The sequence below is a fragment of the Eutrigla gurnardus genome (genome assembly GCF_963514095.1).
Source record: "Eutrigla gurnardus genome assembly, chromosome: 7".
Lineage (NCBI taxonomy): Eukaryota > Metazoa > Chordata > Actinopteri > Perciformes > Triglidae > Eutrigla > Eutrigla gurnardus.
In genome coordinates, this window is record NC_139921.1 from 17,245,808 (window position 1) to 17,260,651 (window position 14,844).

Genomic DNA, 14,844 nt, shown 5'->3' on the forward strand with positions numbered 1-14,844 from the left:
AGGAAGCATTGGAGCTCCTTTCCTTTGCAGTTAGAGAATTCGAGCCTACTTCCAGGTCACTTCTTCAGGTAGGAACCTTCCTCAGCAAAATAGACTATTCGACCGCACCCCTGGTCTCAGCCTCGCTTCAACCGGATATAGCAGCAGCTCGGACGTCATCACTTTGCCTCCACAATAATGAAAAACTGAGATCATGACGTTCGTCTTGTGTTGCAGAGATTCACTCTCTGAAGTTTTTCTACACGGCGTCCTCTGGAGTCCCAAACTTCCCAGAGTTTGTGTATGTTGGGTTGGTTGATGACGTTGAGTCGGTTCACTATGACAGCAACACCAGGAGAGTTGAACCCAGACAGGACTGGATGAACAGAGTCACAGAAGAGTATCCTCAGTACTGGCAGACTCAGACTGAGAGGGCTGTGGGTTACCAGCAGGTCGCCACAAACAGCATTGAAATTGCAAAGCAGCGCTTCAACCAAACAGGAGGTTTGTTTATATTTCACTTTATTCTGACAACATAAGGGTTTATACTTTCATCCTGTATTTTAATAAACACACAATGTGCCATAATACACATTATATAATGCTGAAAGAAGGAATCCACGAGTTGATCAGCTGTTGATACTCAGATTAAGTTTTTATTTAATAAATATGTCAAACATTTTCTAGTTCCAGTTTCTCTTATATGACAAATGTATGCGTTTCTGTTTTATATCATTTTATATGAAATACTGTTCAGTGTTGTCCAGACAAAAGATTTGACGATTTCACCTCAACCTCTCAGAACTTGACGGCATCGTTCTCTATTTCTCAACATTTTTCAGTGTAAATCATTTATTGATTAATTGAAAAAAGGTTGTGACAGAATCAATAATGACAAGAATAATTAGTTTGAGTATTTATTTAGTGTATTTATGCCGCAATAAATTAATCGACTGGTTGATCAACAGATAATCAATTGAAACAAATTTTGATAATTTGATTCAAGTCTTTTATGCAGAAAAAACGTCAAACATTTTCTAGTTCCACTTTCTCATGAGAATGTTGATTGATTGATTGATTTCTCTTTATGGATTATCAGAAAAAGAAAATAGGATCACATGTCAAAGTGAAAAGACGTATTTCCATCATGATCCAAAGATGTTAGAAGACAAAGTAAACACAAAGAAGACATTCAACATAAAAACTACATAAAAAGTTAAAATATACTTCATCACCTGTTGGAGAAATGGAAAAACATCTCCAACACAAAGAGGACAGCAAAAATAACATAATCATCAATCAATCCATAATCCATAAAATCTCTCTCTCTCTCTCTCTCTCTCTCTCTCTCTCTCTCTCTCTCTCTCTCTCTCTCTCTCTCTCTCTCTCTCTCTCTCTCTCTCTCTCTCTCTCAGGTGTCCACATTTTCCAGTGGATGGTTGGCTGTGAATGGGATGACGAGACTAATAATGTTAATGGTTATGATCAATATGGTTTTGATGGAGAAGACTTCATAGCGTTTGATCTGAAGACAGAGACATGGATCGCTCCAAAACAACAGGCTCTCCTCACCAAACACAAGTGGGATGTTAGTAAAGCTCAGTTAGAATATTATAAACACTACCTCACCCAGATTTGTCCTGATTGGCTGAAGAAGTACTTGAAGTACGGGAGCAGCTCTCTGCAGAGAAAAGGTAGAATCACATGACCTGATGAGGTTTCATGGACACCGTGTTCATGTTCCTTCTTTTGTTTCTAACAGACAGTAACATTACACACGTCACCAACACACAGACACACACACACACTGTCACACACACCTTCATCCCTCTGCCTCCTTCTCTCCTTTACCACAGTCTCTCTCTCTCTCTCGGCCCTGTTCCTGTCTGTCTCAGTCCCTGTCTCTCTGTCTCACCCTCTGTCCTACCTTCCTCATCTATGTCTCTCCTCTTCATCAGTCTCATTATCTCTTCTGTCTCTTCTTTTCTCACTTATCTTCACATCACAGTTATTTACATTGAATACATACAAACATAAATCGTGTATGTGTCACTGAGGCATTTCAGATACATCACATCAGACATGATCATTAATACACAGCAGATAATAATAATAAGGATAAAGAACCTCTAACCCGTCTCTCTCTCCTCAGAGCTTCCCTCTGTGTCCTTCCTCCAGAAGACTCCCTCCTCTCCAATCAGCTGCCACGCTACAGGTTTCTACCCTCAAAGAGCCGTACTGTTCTGGAGGAGAGATGGAGAGGATCTCCATGAGGACGTGGACCTCGGAGAGATCCTCCCCAACCACGATGGAACCTTCCAGATGAGTGCCGACCTGAAACTCTCAGTGGCAGCTGAAGACCGGAGCAGGTACGAGTGTGTGTTTCAGCTCTCTGGTGTGAAGGACATCGTCAACACACTGGACGTCATCAGAAGCAACAAAGGTGAGACTGAGAGCAGAAGTGATTAAGGTGGGAAGCACACGCTGAAAAACATAATCAAACTTAGAAAATACACGTTTATGAACCGTCTTTTGTTTCTTTTTATGCTTTGAAAGACGTTTTCTTTTCACCCTGATTGTAAATGAATCTTGATTTTTAAGCTGTAAATGATGAAAACGTTGTGTATCTGTTTTAATGTGCAACCACAGTTCAGAGGTCGTAGGCGCCGTATTGAATGAACCACTGGTCCGTTTTTAGAGGATAAGTAGAATGATTTAATAACTGGATGAATGTATGTATCTGTCAGGAGATCAGTCAGGATCAAGTTTTCAAAAGGACCAACAAACACACTGAATACAGGATTGTGGTCCAGTTGACAAATGGAGGTTCTTCTCCTTGAACCTCCTTCATCTGTTCAGGTTGTGACTATTTCCTCTTGTTTTGTGCTCAACAGAGAAGCCCACTGACATAACCACCACCATCATCATCATCGCTGCAGTCGTACTTCTAGCTCTCGTCCTCGCTGTGATTGGATTCGTGGTTTACAAAAAGAAGAACCGTAAGACCCAAACGGAGACGTTGTCTCATCTCTTCTCGATTTCAGGCTTCGAGTTGGTGACTTTATCAAGCAAACTTCAACAACAAGCGCTATAAGGTCACGACTAGAAACAGGTCACAAACTCATATTCAAGTTCAACATTCATTCTTTTTTTTATTGTCAGATTCAGGTTTCATCAGATTTGCTCCTATTTTTCATATAGTGTGTTAAATCCCAGTTTGAGAGAATTCAGTTGTGTTTTGGTTTTGTGTTACTGGTGATACTCAGATACATGTATGTCCCTTTAAAGACCTTTACACTCCGGGGGGCTTTTTTTATGTGATTCATTTGAACAACAATAGATTTTCTCAAATTGTTCTTGATGACGAGGTTGATTATTCCTTCTTTCACGTTGGGTGGAATGAGTTGAGTTGCACCAACTGAGTGCTGCAGAGATGTTTTTTTGTTGGTCTCCAGATCCACTCCTTCCATCATGACCTTTCACAGTAAAAGCCCTGGACATGTAATATCCACAGAAAGTATTTCACATGTTCAAGTTTTTTGTTGCAGCCGATTCTCATCAGTGTCCTGACAACAACTCTGAACCTGAAACTGTGAAACTGAAGGACAATCCTGAACCCAGATCCTAAAGGATCAACTCAGCACCCTGCACACCGTGAGTATCTTCACATGGAACATGAACTCTTAGAAATGCTGACGTGACTAAACCGTGGACACTTGAGGACTAAATGATTCTGTAAATATCGTTTTCTCTTTGTCTCTTTAGGTTTATGGATAAATATTGCACTTGATCAAGGAGCGGTGTCGCCAGCTTCTCCTCCGTAAACTGGGAACTCATCGCTTCTTCATCTCTCACGTCATGAACCATCGAATCAGCGTCGGGAATCTAGTGGTAGATGCTCATCGATTGGAATACGAAGAAAACAAGCTGCCAGGCTTTCCTGGTGAAATCAATATCGGGGACACAAATGTAAATTCACATGTCGACACACATCCACAAAGTTTGATGATATTAACGAGAGATAACAGATATTAGAGTTTTTCTCTCCGTGGCTGGATCAGTGTTGCCGACCCCGACACACACACACACACACACACACACACACACACACACACACATTTTCCAGTTGTGTAAATAGTTTGTATATTTCTTGAAAACTAAAGATTGTTTTTACGATGATCGACGTTTTTCTTCGTGTATCTGGAATATGATGATGTGTCAAACAGCCCGTATTCTCCAACCGGCGAATGATTGACGCAACAATTCGCACTATGCAATAAGAGCGCCTTTCTAGCTTCTTGTTAGTCGTTCATACGCCACGCCGTCTGCACTGCAACGTAAACGCATCTGCATGAAGAAGCGGCGTCGTGAACAAGCGAGGACGTTTAGAACATAAGTCTGCTGGTGGAGGGTCTAACAAACACACGACTTGCACTAAGAAGACCGGTGTCCCAGACCCAGTCCCGGAGCGTTGCTGCTTTCTTTTAAACTGAAGTCATCATAAAGGCTCATCAGATAAATTATTTGTCTTTTTGTGATTCCATATGCTTACAGATCTTGTGATCTTCAGTTTATTGATATGAAGAATATTGATTATTGGCATATGTATGCTAACTGAAGCAACAGGAAGTAAAGCAGGACAACACAAGACAGAAGGACTACAAAATAAAACAGGAAACACCAACAAGAGACAGAAACTACAAAACAACAGGGGAAACGGACAAAACCCAAGATCATCACATTCAGTCGTGGTCAACTGTTAGTTTATTGATTTGGGGGATATTGATTATTGGCATCTTCATGATGACTTCAGTTTATTGATAAGAAGCATATTGATTATTGGCATCTTTATGATGACGTACTGCAGCCTGTTCAGGTCAGGTGGATCGGTAGTGCTGCAAACTGGTCCTGAAGTCCACCTGGACCCGATCGGGATCGTTGAAAATAAAAATAGCAGTGAGGACGATGTAGTGATCGTCTCATTATTGAAAAAAGATGAAAACTGTTGGCTGTTTTTTTTTTTTTGAAGAAGAAGAAGAAATGATAGGTCACGGAATCCCCCTCCTGCTGGAGGACTTGTTCTTTCCGTTGTGTTAAAGGCTGCGCCCCCCCTTATGCCCCCCCTCCCCTCGAAATATTTATGGATTAAAAACTATAACAAATATAGAACAAATTAAGACACTGAGACATTAACAATCAATATTTTTTCCTGTGTCGTGCGATTTTATTGGCTGGTTTGCACGCAGACGACAGGCTGAATTTGACGTTCACGTTAGCGGTGGTTGATGCGTAGCGGCTAGTTAGTGATTGTGTCAACAGAGCGAAATGGACCGATTTGTTATTGCCAAAAAGCGAATAAGAGTGGATGATGGTGGTAGTGATTTAGGACGCAGGACAGAGTGATGATGGACTTGGAGGATGAGGATGAAAGCGAGGATGACGAAGGGGCGGTAGTAGGTGAGGAGAACAGAGAAAGGAGGAGGAGGAGGGGAGAGGAGAAGAGAGAAAGACAGCATTGGAGAGCGAGTGAAGCAGAGTTTGGAGGACAAGAAGGGAGGAAGAGGAGAGGAAGACAGGAGTGGAGAGTGAGTGAGGAGGAGAAGAAGGGAGGAAGAGGAGAGGAAGACAGGAGTGGAGAGTGAGTGAGGAGGAGAAGAAGGGAGGACGAGGAGAGGAAGACAGGAATGGAGAGTGAGGAGGAGGAGTTTAGAGGAGAGGAAGACAGGAGTGGAGAGTGAGGAGGAGGAGTTTAGAGGAGAGGAAGAGGAGGAAGACAGGAGTGGAGAGTGAAGGAGAGGAGAACAGAAGTAGAGAGAAAACATATTTAGTGAGTTAAGAGACAGTTGTAAGAGTATACTGTATACAACTACTGCTACAATTCTCAGTTACACTCTTGTAAATCCACAGATGTTCTCTGTGGTGGATTTGTATTGTTTTTTGTGCTTGTTGTTTGGCACTTCATTTCCTTAAAAGTAGTTAAATATGCTTGTGTTTGTTTTATGATAAATGTTTAGTTACATGCATTCGACAATATGTAGTGTATCAGCACGGCCACGGGAACAGTACATCTATATCTATTATAGTATTATTTGTTGGTGTCAGCACCTCCTATAAACTATCAGACCCCTCATTGCCCCTCCAAATAATAATTTTCTGGTGCCGCCGCTGGCTTTAAGTTGTGTCTTATTGCATTACATACAACTTAAATGTATCAGATTTTTTCCAGGTTCTGTGTCACAGGAGTTTTGTCAATGAGTCAATAAACTTTAAAAAAGGTCCAGGACGTGGTGTTTTGTATGCACACCTGCACGTATCTCAAGGATGCAAGTAAAAATAATTATGACTGTGGAATGATGTCACATGCTTTATCTTGGGTGATAAGAGGTGTAAAAACCCATAGATCAGACATCCTACAAGCAGAGACACGATGCATCTCACTCTGCTGTTACTCTTTCCCGTACTGCGCCCTGCACTGGCTTGGCTTGTAAGTTTAAAAGATGACAGTTATTCCTTATTGGATAGTATTCCCTGAAATATCTCAGAAAATAAATAACAAAGTTTGCTTGCAGCTGATGGAAGACTGGGAGTCGGGGAATGTGACCACGTCTGGTGGAGGACCGGGATGCGTCTGCAGTGTGTACCTGCCCGACAGCACATTCCCTGCTGACCGGGTGCAACACATGCAGCAAGTTACCACCAATCTGAGGCTGGAGGTGGAGATCCACATCCATAAAGTAAGTGTGGATTATTTGGTTAAAGTGTTCCAGCTGAAAAGCGTACATTTAGAGTAATTATTTTATTTTCACACTTATTTTAGCTACTAGCATACTCTTTCTTATTCAGTTGATATTTCTTGTATACTTTTACTTTGTGTACTTAGCACTAAAAGCAGTGAGAAGCATTGAGTCAAATTGCATGTGTCAACATACTCCGTTTCTGTTTATTATTTGCTATAAACTAGAATGCATTGGTGCAATGTTTACCCATTTGAGAGAATTAAGCAGTCAACTTAATGCTTTTGGGGGAGAAAGATATGTTAAATTAAATGCAACTGCATAACAGTAATTGCTTCACCGCATACAAGCATGCGTCTTTCAGCTTGTCCACTACAGAGGCAAACTGGACATCTTCTTAGGAGAACTGACGGAACTGACTGTGAGGGTGGCCATGCTGGAGAGCAGTCCCGACAACTACATCAAACTGGACTTTGATCTGCTCAGGATTGAGCTCAGAGAGTTTGAGTCCCTCGTGTCTCAGCTCAAAGACTCCCTCAACTCCTCCTCGCCCATGCTTGACAGTCTGTACACTGAAGTAAGGAAGACAAGTTCAAGATTTGGCTTCACCGCTCCTATTGTGGTTGTGATTATAAGGTAACTCTGTCTGTCTGTGCCAGATCCACAACATGACCCTCATCGTGAACCAACTGGAGACTTTTGACAAGAGCAACCTGGAGGTGATCCGCGTTGAGTTCGCTAAGCTGCAGAAGAAGCTGGAGGAGTGCCAGAAGGAGCAGGAGTTCATCGAGCCAGATATCGGTACGGCTCATCAACCGGTCCTTATTTGCGGTAGTTGGTCAGTAGTTTGCATGTGACGGTGATTTTGTTTCTTTTCAGGCAACTGCAATCACACAGGAATCGTGAGCGTCAGCAAGCCCACGGTGATCCAACTGAATGCTCATTTGGACCCAGGATACCAGTATGGGGGCTGGGGTAAAGACTCCAAACCAGTTCGAAGCTATGAGTCAGTGTACTGGTATGGTGCATACAGCAGTCCCTCCGTGTACGAATTCTACTTGTACTCTAATTACGACAAACTCATTCAGAGATCCTCCTTCACACACCACGGTCTGCCACAAGGGTACGAAGGCACTGGTAATAATTACGTTGTCCACGGTAACGCGATATATTATCAGGCGGCCAACCCAGTCAGAATGTCCAAATTAAATCTGACCTCTTCCGTTTACAGTCACAGACAAATCACAAAGGCTAGCGAAAGATTCACCTACACGTATTCACCCAACCAGTACCTGGACTTTTCAGCTGATGAGAAAGGATTGTGGGTAATGTATGCTACAGAGGAGAGCAAGGGTAAAATTGCCATTGCTAAGATAGATGAAAAATCATTTGGTATCGAAGGTGAATGGACAACTAGTGCATTCAAGCCTCTCGTAGGGAACGCTTTCATGGTGTGTGGAGTCATGTATGCCACAAGGCCAGGAGATCTGAAGACAGAGGAGATCTATTACTCATATGACACCAAGACCGGAGAGGATCACACATGAGTATTCCCCTTCAGAAATTCCAGGAGAAATTTGTCAACCTGCACTACAATCCCACTGATCAGAGGCTTTACATGTACAACAATGGCTATTATGCATCCTACAACGTGAGGTTTAACAAGGAATGATGCCTCTTGTTCGTGATCTGCTATATTGTGATTAATGCAAATGATCTTTACGCTGATATCTCTGTGATGCATAACAACCGCGTTTTTATTTCTGGAATACAAATAAAAATTGAGCATTCAAATGAGTGTCCTGTTTTTTTTCAATTCATATGAAAGAGTGCAAAATAAAATATGACTGAACATTTGAGATTGTGATTTGAGATCCATTTAAGGGTGGAAAGTAATCATTAATCTAAACCAGACCCCTCCCTTAGTGCTTTTTGGATAAGATTGCAGTACCTGATACGTCCCTCCTCTCCCACCATCCCGCTGCATGATGGAGCTTCCACCCCCTTCTGTAAACTGGCCCTCCCTTGGGGGGTTAAGGACTGTGCTTTGTGCTGTGACCGGAGCCTGGCTCCATCTGGTACTGGGCACCAAGACCCAGCAGATTATGGATTCTGGGCAGGGTGATTCCCTGCATACATAATGGATGAGAAACACTAAAGAAATCCTGGACTTTTAAATTTTATAATATCATATCATATGATAGCTATCGATAGTCACTACTAAAAGCTAAACGCAATCCATTTTGGAAGTAAAAATCAAGGGTTGAAAAATGGCCTTCCACCAGTCCACACGAAAAAACAGTACTGTATCTTTAAACGGACCAGCATCTGCCAGGATGAGAGGCGGGTTAAGTGGGCGCTTTGTGTGAGATGGTACCCTAAAGTGACATCATACTCAGCCAATCGGAGGCCTCGCCTGAGCTCTGCTCCTCCCTCGCTAATGAGAGGAGTGCGCTCGCGCTGCTGAAGACGCGGGGTGCTGCTGATGCTGATGCTGCTGCTGTTGCTGCTGAGGGTGGAGGCTCCAGGGCATGCTCGCCTCACACCAGGTACGGTGCGCGTGTGCGCGTGTGCGCGTGTGCGTGTTTTCATCGCGATTATTTTGTTCATTTATTCGTCATGGTGGATCGCTAATTCGATCGCGTGTTGAGAAGATGATGATGATGGAGGAGACCGAAGATGGCTTTGTGTGTTTCATAACACTCCTTTAGACGATGTCGCCTCCATGACTGTATCCAGGATGGGGTGTGTATACGCGTGTGATGTTTGTATTTCAGTCTGCAACCGAATCCAGGGCAAAGAAACATTATGTCTCGCATCAATAGCAGGTTTACCAGCCGGCGTTAACCTCCCTACACATGTGTACAATATAGCTTCGATTAATTGCATAATATGTGTTGATTTTATTTATAACATCTGTGTCAGCGAGGAATGTATTTGCCCCTTGGAAATAATTCACTTGATGTGATTTGTATTGGTGTGTGTGGTTGGTGTCTTCATGTACTGTATGTAAGTATTAGATTATTGGGATAATATAGTGAGGCGACACCCTCTGCAGTGTAATATAATAGAGATGCATGACTACAACATTTACGCAATAATGTGCCTCAGTGCTCTGAATCATCTCCCTGTCATCTTGGACGTTTGCAACACTGCTTCTTTCCATTCATCGGCGACAGAAGGAGCAAGCTTGTACTCACTTCCTGTGCTTGTTGTGGAGGTTAACTCTTTGTTTCCCCGGGCTCAGCTGACCATGCCCTGCTCCACAGACCTGAACCTTGGAGTCACTGAAGGCCCAGTGGCGACAGAGAGCGATGTGTCCTGCTGTTGATAAGGCAGGGGGAGCAAAGGTGAGTCCCAAGAGCCGCAATAGGATTCACTTACAACTGCTTAAGATCCGCTTTCAGTTTCTCATTTAACGAGGCAACTCGAGTATACCATTTCTGAATGAAGTCCAGCAGTCATGTCTTCCTTTTGATGCTGTGATTAGGCCCATCTGGTCCTCGAGGGGTCCAAAACAAGGCAGCGATGGCAAAGAGAGATTACCTGGTGGAGGCGGCCAAGCAGATCCGCATGGCACTGGACAGCGAGGTCAACGAGGACTACGAGGCAGCTTTCAGTTACTATAAGAATGGGGTAGACCTGCTGCTCAACGGGGTTCAGTGTAAGTGGAAAACGTTGGCGTTTCACGCTGGTAGTTAATGCCGTGCAATACTGTGAATGGGGAATTTGAAGAGGCGTGTTTGCAGAAGACATGTGATGGGAACATGTGGACCAGAATAAAAAGAGGAAGTCACAAACCAAAGGTTAAATACAGATTTCCTTGCTGGTCAGACATTTTCCCCACACTAACCCCAAACCAATCCCTAACCTGGATCAAATCTTGGATCTCTTAGGCTGATTCAATTCACACACTACAGTATTTTTTTGTATTTTTGTTTTGCAGTGGACCCAAACAAGGAACGCCGGGAGGCTGTAAAGAGGAAGACAACCCAGTATTTGAAGAGAGCTGAAGAAATCTTCATAACACATCTGCAGGACAACTTGGGGAAAGGAAGCTCTCATTTAGGGGTCAGACAATCTTTTACTATCATTTGCGAAAAGTCAATCTTATTGCCTCTCATTTGCTCTAAAAGTACAGTGAATGCAATTCCGACGCATTGCATAATTGACTAATATCGGAGAAGTCAGCATTCCTAGCTTGTTCTCTTTGAGAGTCAAAGACCGTAAAAGAACATTTACCGTATACGTGCCCGTCTGCCCTCACAATACGCCTTATTGATCTCAAACAATGTGGAAAACAAACGTGTGTCCATGTTGTTCGCTAACACCCTGTGTGGCTTCCATCGCCAGGGTTACAGCAGCCTGAGATTCCGTCCAATCAGACACTTGAGTTCGCCTGTGGAGGATCTGGAGATGTGTAAGGTGGTGGGGGTGACCGATAAGGTGAGACTGTAACTCTTACTACCTCTGTGTTGCCATATAAGTGTTGGGATTTGCGTATTGACACTCTTTGATGTTTTCCACAGGTCCTGATTGTCCAAAGTATGGTCAACAAGGAGACGTTTGTTGTAAAGGTGAGTATTAGCTTTTCTTCCACATGTATAGTTCTACACTGAAGAAAATCAGAGATGATTGGGCATTCTTGTCTATTACGTATTTAAATTAAAGACGTGTCTACATCCATCCTCTGAGAGCGGGAATGTTTAGGGGTTGTCGCCTGGCAGCCAGCCAGTACTTATATACTGTGGCAGACCAGTCAGCAGGAGCTCCTGTCTCCGAGTATCATCCAGCATTGATCCGCCTGAAAGCTCTCCCCTTTTTAGTCACTGCAAGTGCACCTCAAATTTCAGTCACTAGAGAGGCATGGTAACAGATCTCCACGTAGTCCTTTGTCTTTCTTTTAACAGTCGTCGTGTGTGTGTGTGTGTGTGTGTGTGTGTGTGTTCTTGAAGAGTCTGGTCAAGTCGAGCTGGGAGAGCCGGGATCAGCCGACCATCATTTCTCAGGGGGTGCCATACATGGTTAAGCTGCTACGATATTACGTCAGCGAAGATGCCGTGTACCTGCATCTTGAGCATATCAAAGGTGAGCTACTCTATCCTCCGCGTCGGGTGGATTTTCAAGCTTCTAAGAATCTGATCTGATTGTCCTAGGTGGGAGGCTCTTCTCCAAGCTGCACAAGCTGAGGAACGAGAAGGCCAAGGAACACCCAGAATGCTTTACTTCTGGCCAGCCCAGCAACAAGATGAAGGCCAGCTACACCTCGCCCACAATCAGCGCAGACTACCAGCACAACAGCAGAGGGGGCACGGGAGGGATTCCGGAGAAATTAAGCGACGAGAGCCCCGACACGGACTTCCCCACCTCGTGGGACGAGACTCAGCAGCGGCTGGAGAGCTGCGGGACTCACTCGTACATCGAGGAGACGGGCTGCCTGCAGAACACGCGCTCCGCGGCCTCCTTTTATAACAAGCTTGACCGGCTAACTCTGAATTCGGCAAGGACGCCGGTCAACGCCCGCATCCATCCACCAGCTCCCACTTTGTGCTTGCACTCCAGTGAAACTCAGGGACAGCCTGCTCTTCCTCTCTCATGCACGCGCGTCAGCCAAGCCCTCGATGTCATGTCGGACCTCCGTAGAAATCAGGCTGGGATGGGATTGACAGAGTGCAGCTCCGAGTTCGAAGTGGCTTGGAAAGCTGCGGATCCAGCCCATAACTGTGAGCAGACGAACCCCTATGCAGTGACCGACGGTCATTTAAATAGCACACTAGGACAAACGCCACCTCATACAAATCAGACCTCATTCACAAAAGCAGGATCACCCAACGGCGATTTGAGCTCCTCGCCTGCCATTTTGCATCTTCCTCTCCATTGCCAAACCCAGATCCGTGGCAGGGCATCGTGGGACACCAATGGCTCCCACCAAGGCTCCGTTTTGAGCGGGGACGCTGCAGACGTGGTTACAGACGTGAAGCTGGACAGCAGCAGTCCTACCATGGAGGAAAGCAATGGCATGGTTGTCATCAGGAGCACAGACAGAGCAGTATTTTTTGACCACACAGACATGGAAAGCTCCAGGCCCTTTGCTTCCGTCTGCCACAGCAATGCAGGGACACGGGGGACAGTTTCGGGGGTCCCCCTGGCCCTCTCAGGGGTGAAGTACAAAGAGGGAACATGCTCCAGTGGGGCAAGGGAGGGTGTAGAAGAGGCTTGTGAAATGCTGAGCCCCGGTGACAAGGAGGCATCTGGAAAAGAGCGATCCTTTGTGGGCTGGTTCTCCTCTGGTGTTACAGGAGCCCCGTCCCACAGGAGCGGAGAGGATGTGGATGATTTCCTGAAATCAGAAGGATCGGAGGGGCAGGGGGAAGACCAGATCATAGAGGTGGACGGCTGGTGCCACCTGCCTCGCTTACCCGTGAAGTTCTCCAGGCCCACGGACAAGGCCATGCAGACCTGCTGGGGGCTTCCAGAGGCAGAGGTGCGCATCTGGGGGGCTCAGATTCTTCTGGCCCTGGAGAGTCTGCATCAGCAAGGCATCCTGTGTCGGGACCTCAACCCTCGAAATGTTCTGCTCACTAGCAACGGTGAGTTCATCAGATCGGTTATCTGAAGGATTCTGTGGTTGAACACTGCAATAGCTTTGATTTTTGATGTTTTCACAGGAAAGGTGTGTCTGACGTTTTTCGGCCAGTGGAGCGAGGTTCAGTCAGAGATCAGCTCCACAGCCATGGAACAGATGTACTGCGCTCCAGGTAAAACATATTACTGCATCTGGAAGCTGAACCCAGTGGTGGTTCCTTGGTGTACCCTGCCACCTAGTGACAAGATTAAGTCAGCCCACTTTCCACTGAATAACACATTCTATGGGGAATATGAAGAAACATTCTGCATGAATACAACTAAACTCAGCTTTTTTGTATGTTGGTAGAAATTGGTGGCGTGTCCAGAGCCACCGAGGCTTGTGATTGGTGGAGCCTTGGGGCTTTGTTGTTTGAACTCCTAACAGGAATGGTAAGTGAAGGCTCTACAGTCATTCTCATTAAAGTCTGCAAATTTGTCATTTTGCACCATTTCTGCAAGCTGTGGCATCGGGTTCACGGTTTCTCACACACACTGCTCACTGTGCCTCCAGCCACTGTGGCAACTCCACCCAGCAGGAATCCACTCCCACACCCAGCTGATCATCCCCAACCACCTGAGCGCCGCGGCTGCATCTCTGCTCACCGAGGTTCGATTTAAGGCTTGAAACACTCGCGTGGGCAAGGCTTCTGTTCTCAATACACTCAGTGTCATATGATAAGGTTTAATCGTACACTCTCCGCTGCGCTCCTCCACAGCTGCTTCAGTTTGATGCTGGCTATCGCCTGGGTTCTGGAGGCGGAGGCGTGAGTGACATCAAGTGTCATCCCTTCTTCAGCAGCGTCTCCTGGAAGGCACTGAGCTGCTAACAGGTGCAACTGCTTCGACTCCGATCCCCTCCGTCCCGCGTTGGGAGTCGAAGCGGCACACCGGAACCAAGCGTCCTCGTGGGGCCAAAACGGATACAGCACCAGATGCTTGTTTGCTTTGCACTTTGTGCTTCCCAAAGAAAAATGACACAATAAACAAAACTAGTGAACGATGACCCTTCAAAAGCACTGAATGACTTTATTATTTTTTACTTCCGAGACTCATATGATGGTAATTAAATGTACCATTGATGCAATTTTGGTATGCTCAAATTTTATAGTCACCATGCATATTATCGTCATGCATGAAAACGGACACCATATTAGACTAAATTCTGATCATTTCAAATGTAATGGACTGTTCACCATTAAATACTTAAGAAAAACAAGAACATCAGGCAATAAATTGTTACTCTTCTCAATGCCAAGCATTTCATTCATTGTTGAGGCCTTTGTATGCAATTGCTGAATAGATGAGGCATGGTGCATATTAAGACTTAAGACTTGAGTTCATAACTAGAGGGTGGGATTTTAATTAAGGTAGTTAAGACCTTTTATCGACTGATTTTCCACAACCCACCGACATACAGACAGGTGACAAGTTCATGGAAGTTAAGTGTTAACTAACTTTCTGTTGGTTTTAATTTGAATCTCTCCATTATCTGTGGATGAACTGA

At 44.8% G+C, this 14,844-nt stretch overlaps 3 protein-coding genes across 4 annotated transcripts; all 3 read left to right on the forward strand.

Moving 5' to 3' along the window:
* The first annotated feature begins 218 nt into the window (after positions 1-218).
* On the forward strand, positions 219-3,660 carry LOC311016477 (H-2 class I histocompatibility antigen, K-D alpha chain-like). Its single transcript, XM_084014183.1, has 5 exons — positions 219-483; positions 1,395-1,673; positions 2,132-2,422; positions 2,874-2,978; positions 3,528-3,660. The coding sequence occupies exons 1-5, from the start codon at positions 360-362 to the stop codon at positions 3,605-3,607; spliced, it is 879 nt and encodes a 292-aa protein (XP_083870309.1). The 5' UTR covers positions 219-359; the 3' UTR covers positions 3,608-3,660.
* Positions 3,528-8,494, forward strand: LOC311016476 (olfactomedin-4-like). Its single transcript, XM_084014182.1, is given in 7 exon segments — positions 3,528-3,633; positions 3,745-3,948; positions 6,549-6,713; positions 7,078-7,290; positions 7,373-7,514; positions 7,593-8,249; positions 8,252-8,494. Coding segments are annotated over 6 exon segments (1,422 nt in total). The 5' UTR covers positions 3,528-3,633; positions 3,745-3,837; the 3' UTR covers positions 8,386-8,494.
* A 668-nt stretch (positions 8,495-9,162) lies between these two features.
* On the forward strand, positions 9,163-14,574 carry rps6kl1 (ribosomal protein S6 kinase-like 1). Of its 2 annotated transcripts, none has more exons than XM_084013437.1 (12): positions 9,163-9,262; positions 9,961-10,063; positions 10,204-10,377; positions 10,660-10,784; positions 11,067-11,159; positions 11,243-11,290; positions 11,669-11,801; positions 11,870-13,303; positions 13,382-13,471; positions 13,648-13,730; positions 13,852-13,947; positions 14,057-14,574. In XM_084013437.1, the coding sequence occupies exons 3-12, from the start codon at positions 10,242-10,244 to the stop codon at positions 14,165-14,167; spliced, it is 2,349 nt and encodes a 782-aa protein (XP_083869563.1). In that variant the 5' UTR covers positions 9,163-9,262; positions 9,961-10,063; positions 10,204-10,241; the 3' UTR covers positions 14,168-14,574. The 2 variants fall into 2 exon arrangements, with proteins under 2 accessions (XP_083869563.1, XP_083869564.1); XM_084013438.1 differs by lacking the exon at positions 9,163-9,262 and adding an exon at positions 9,430-9,458.
* The last annotated feature ends 270 nt before the right edge of the window (positions 14,575-14,844 follow it).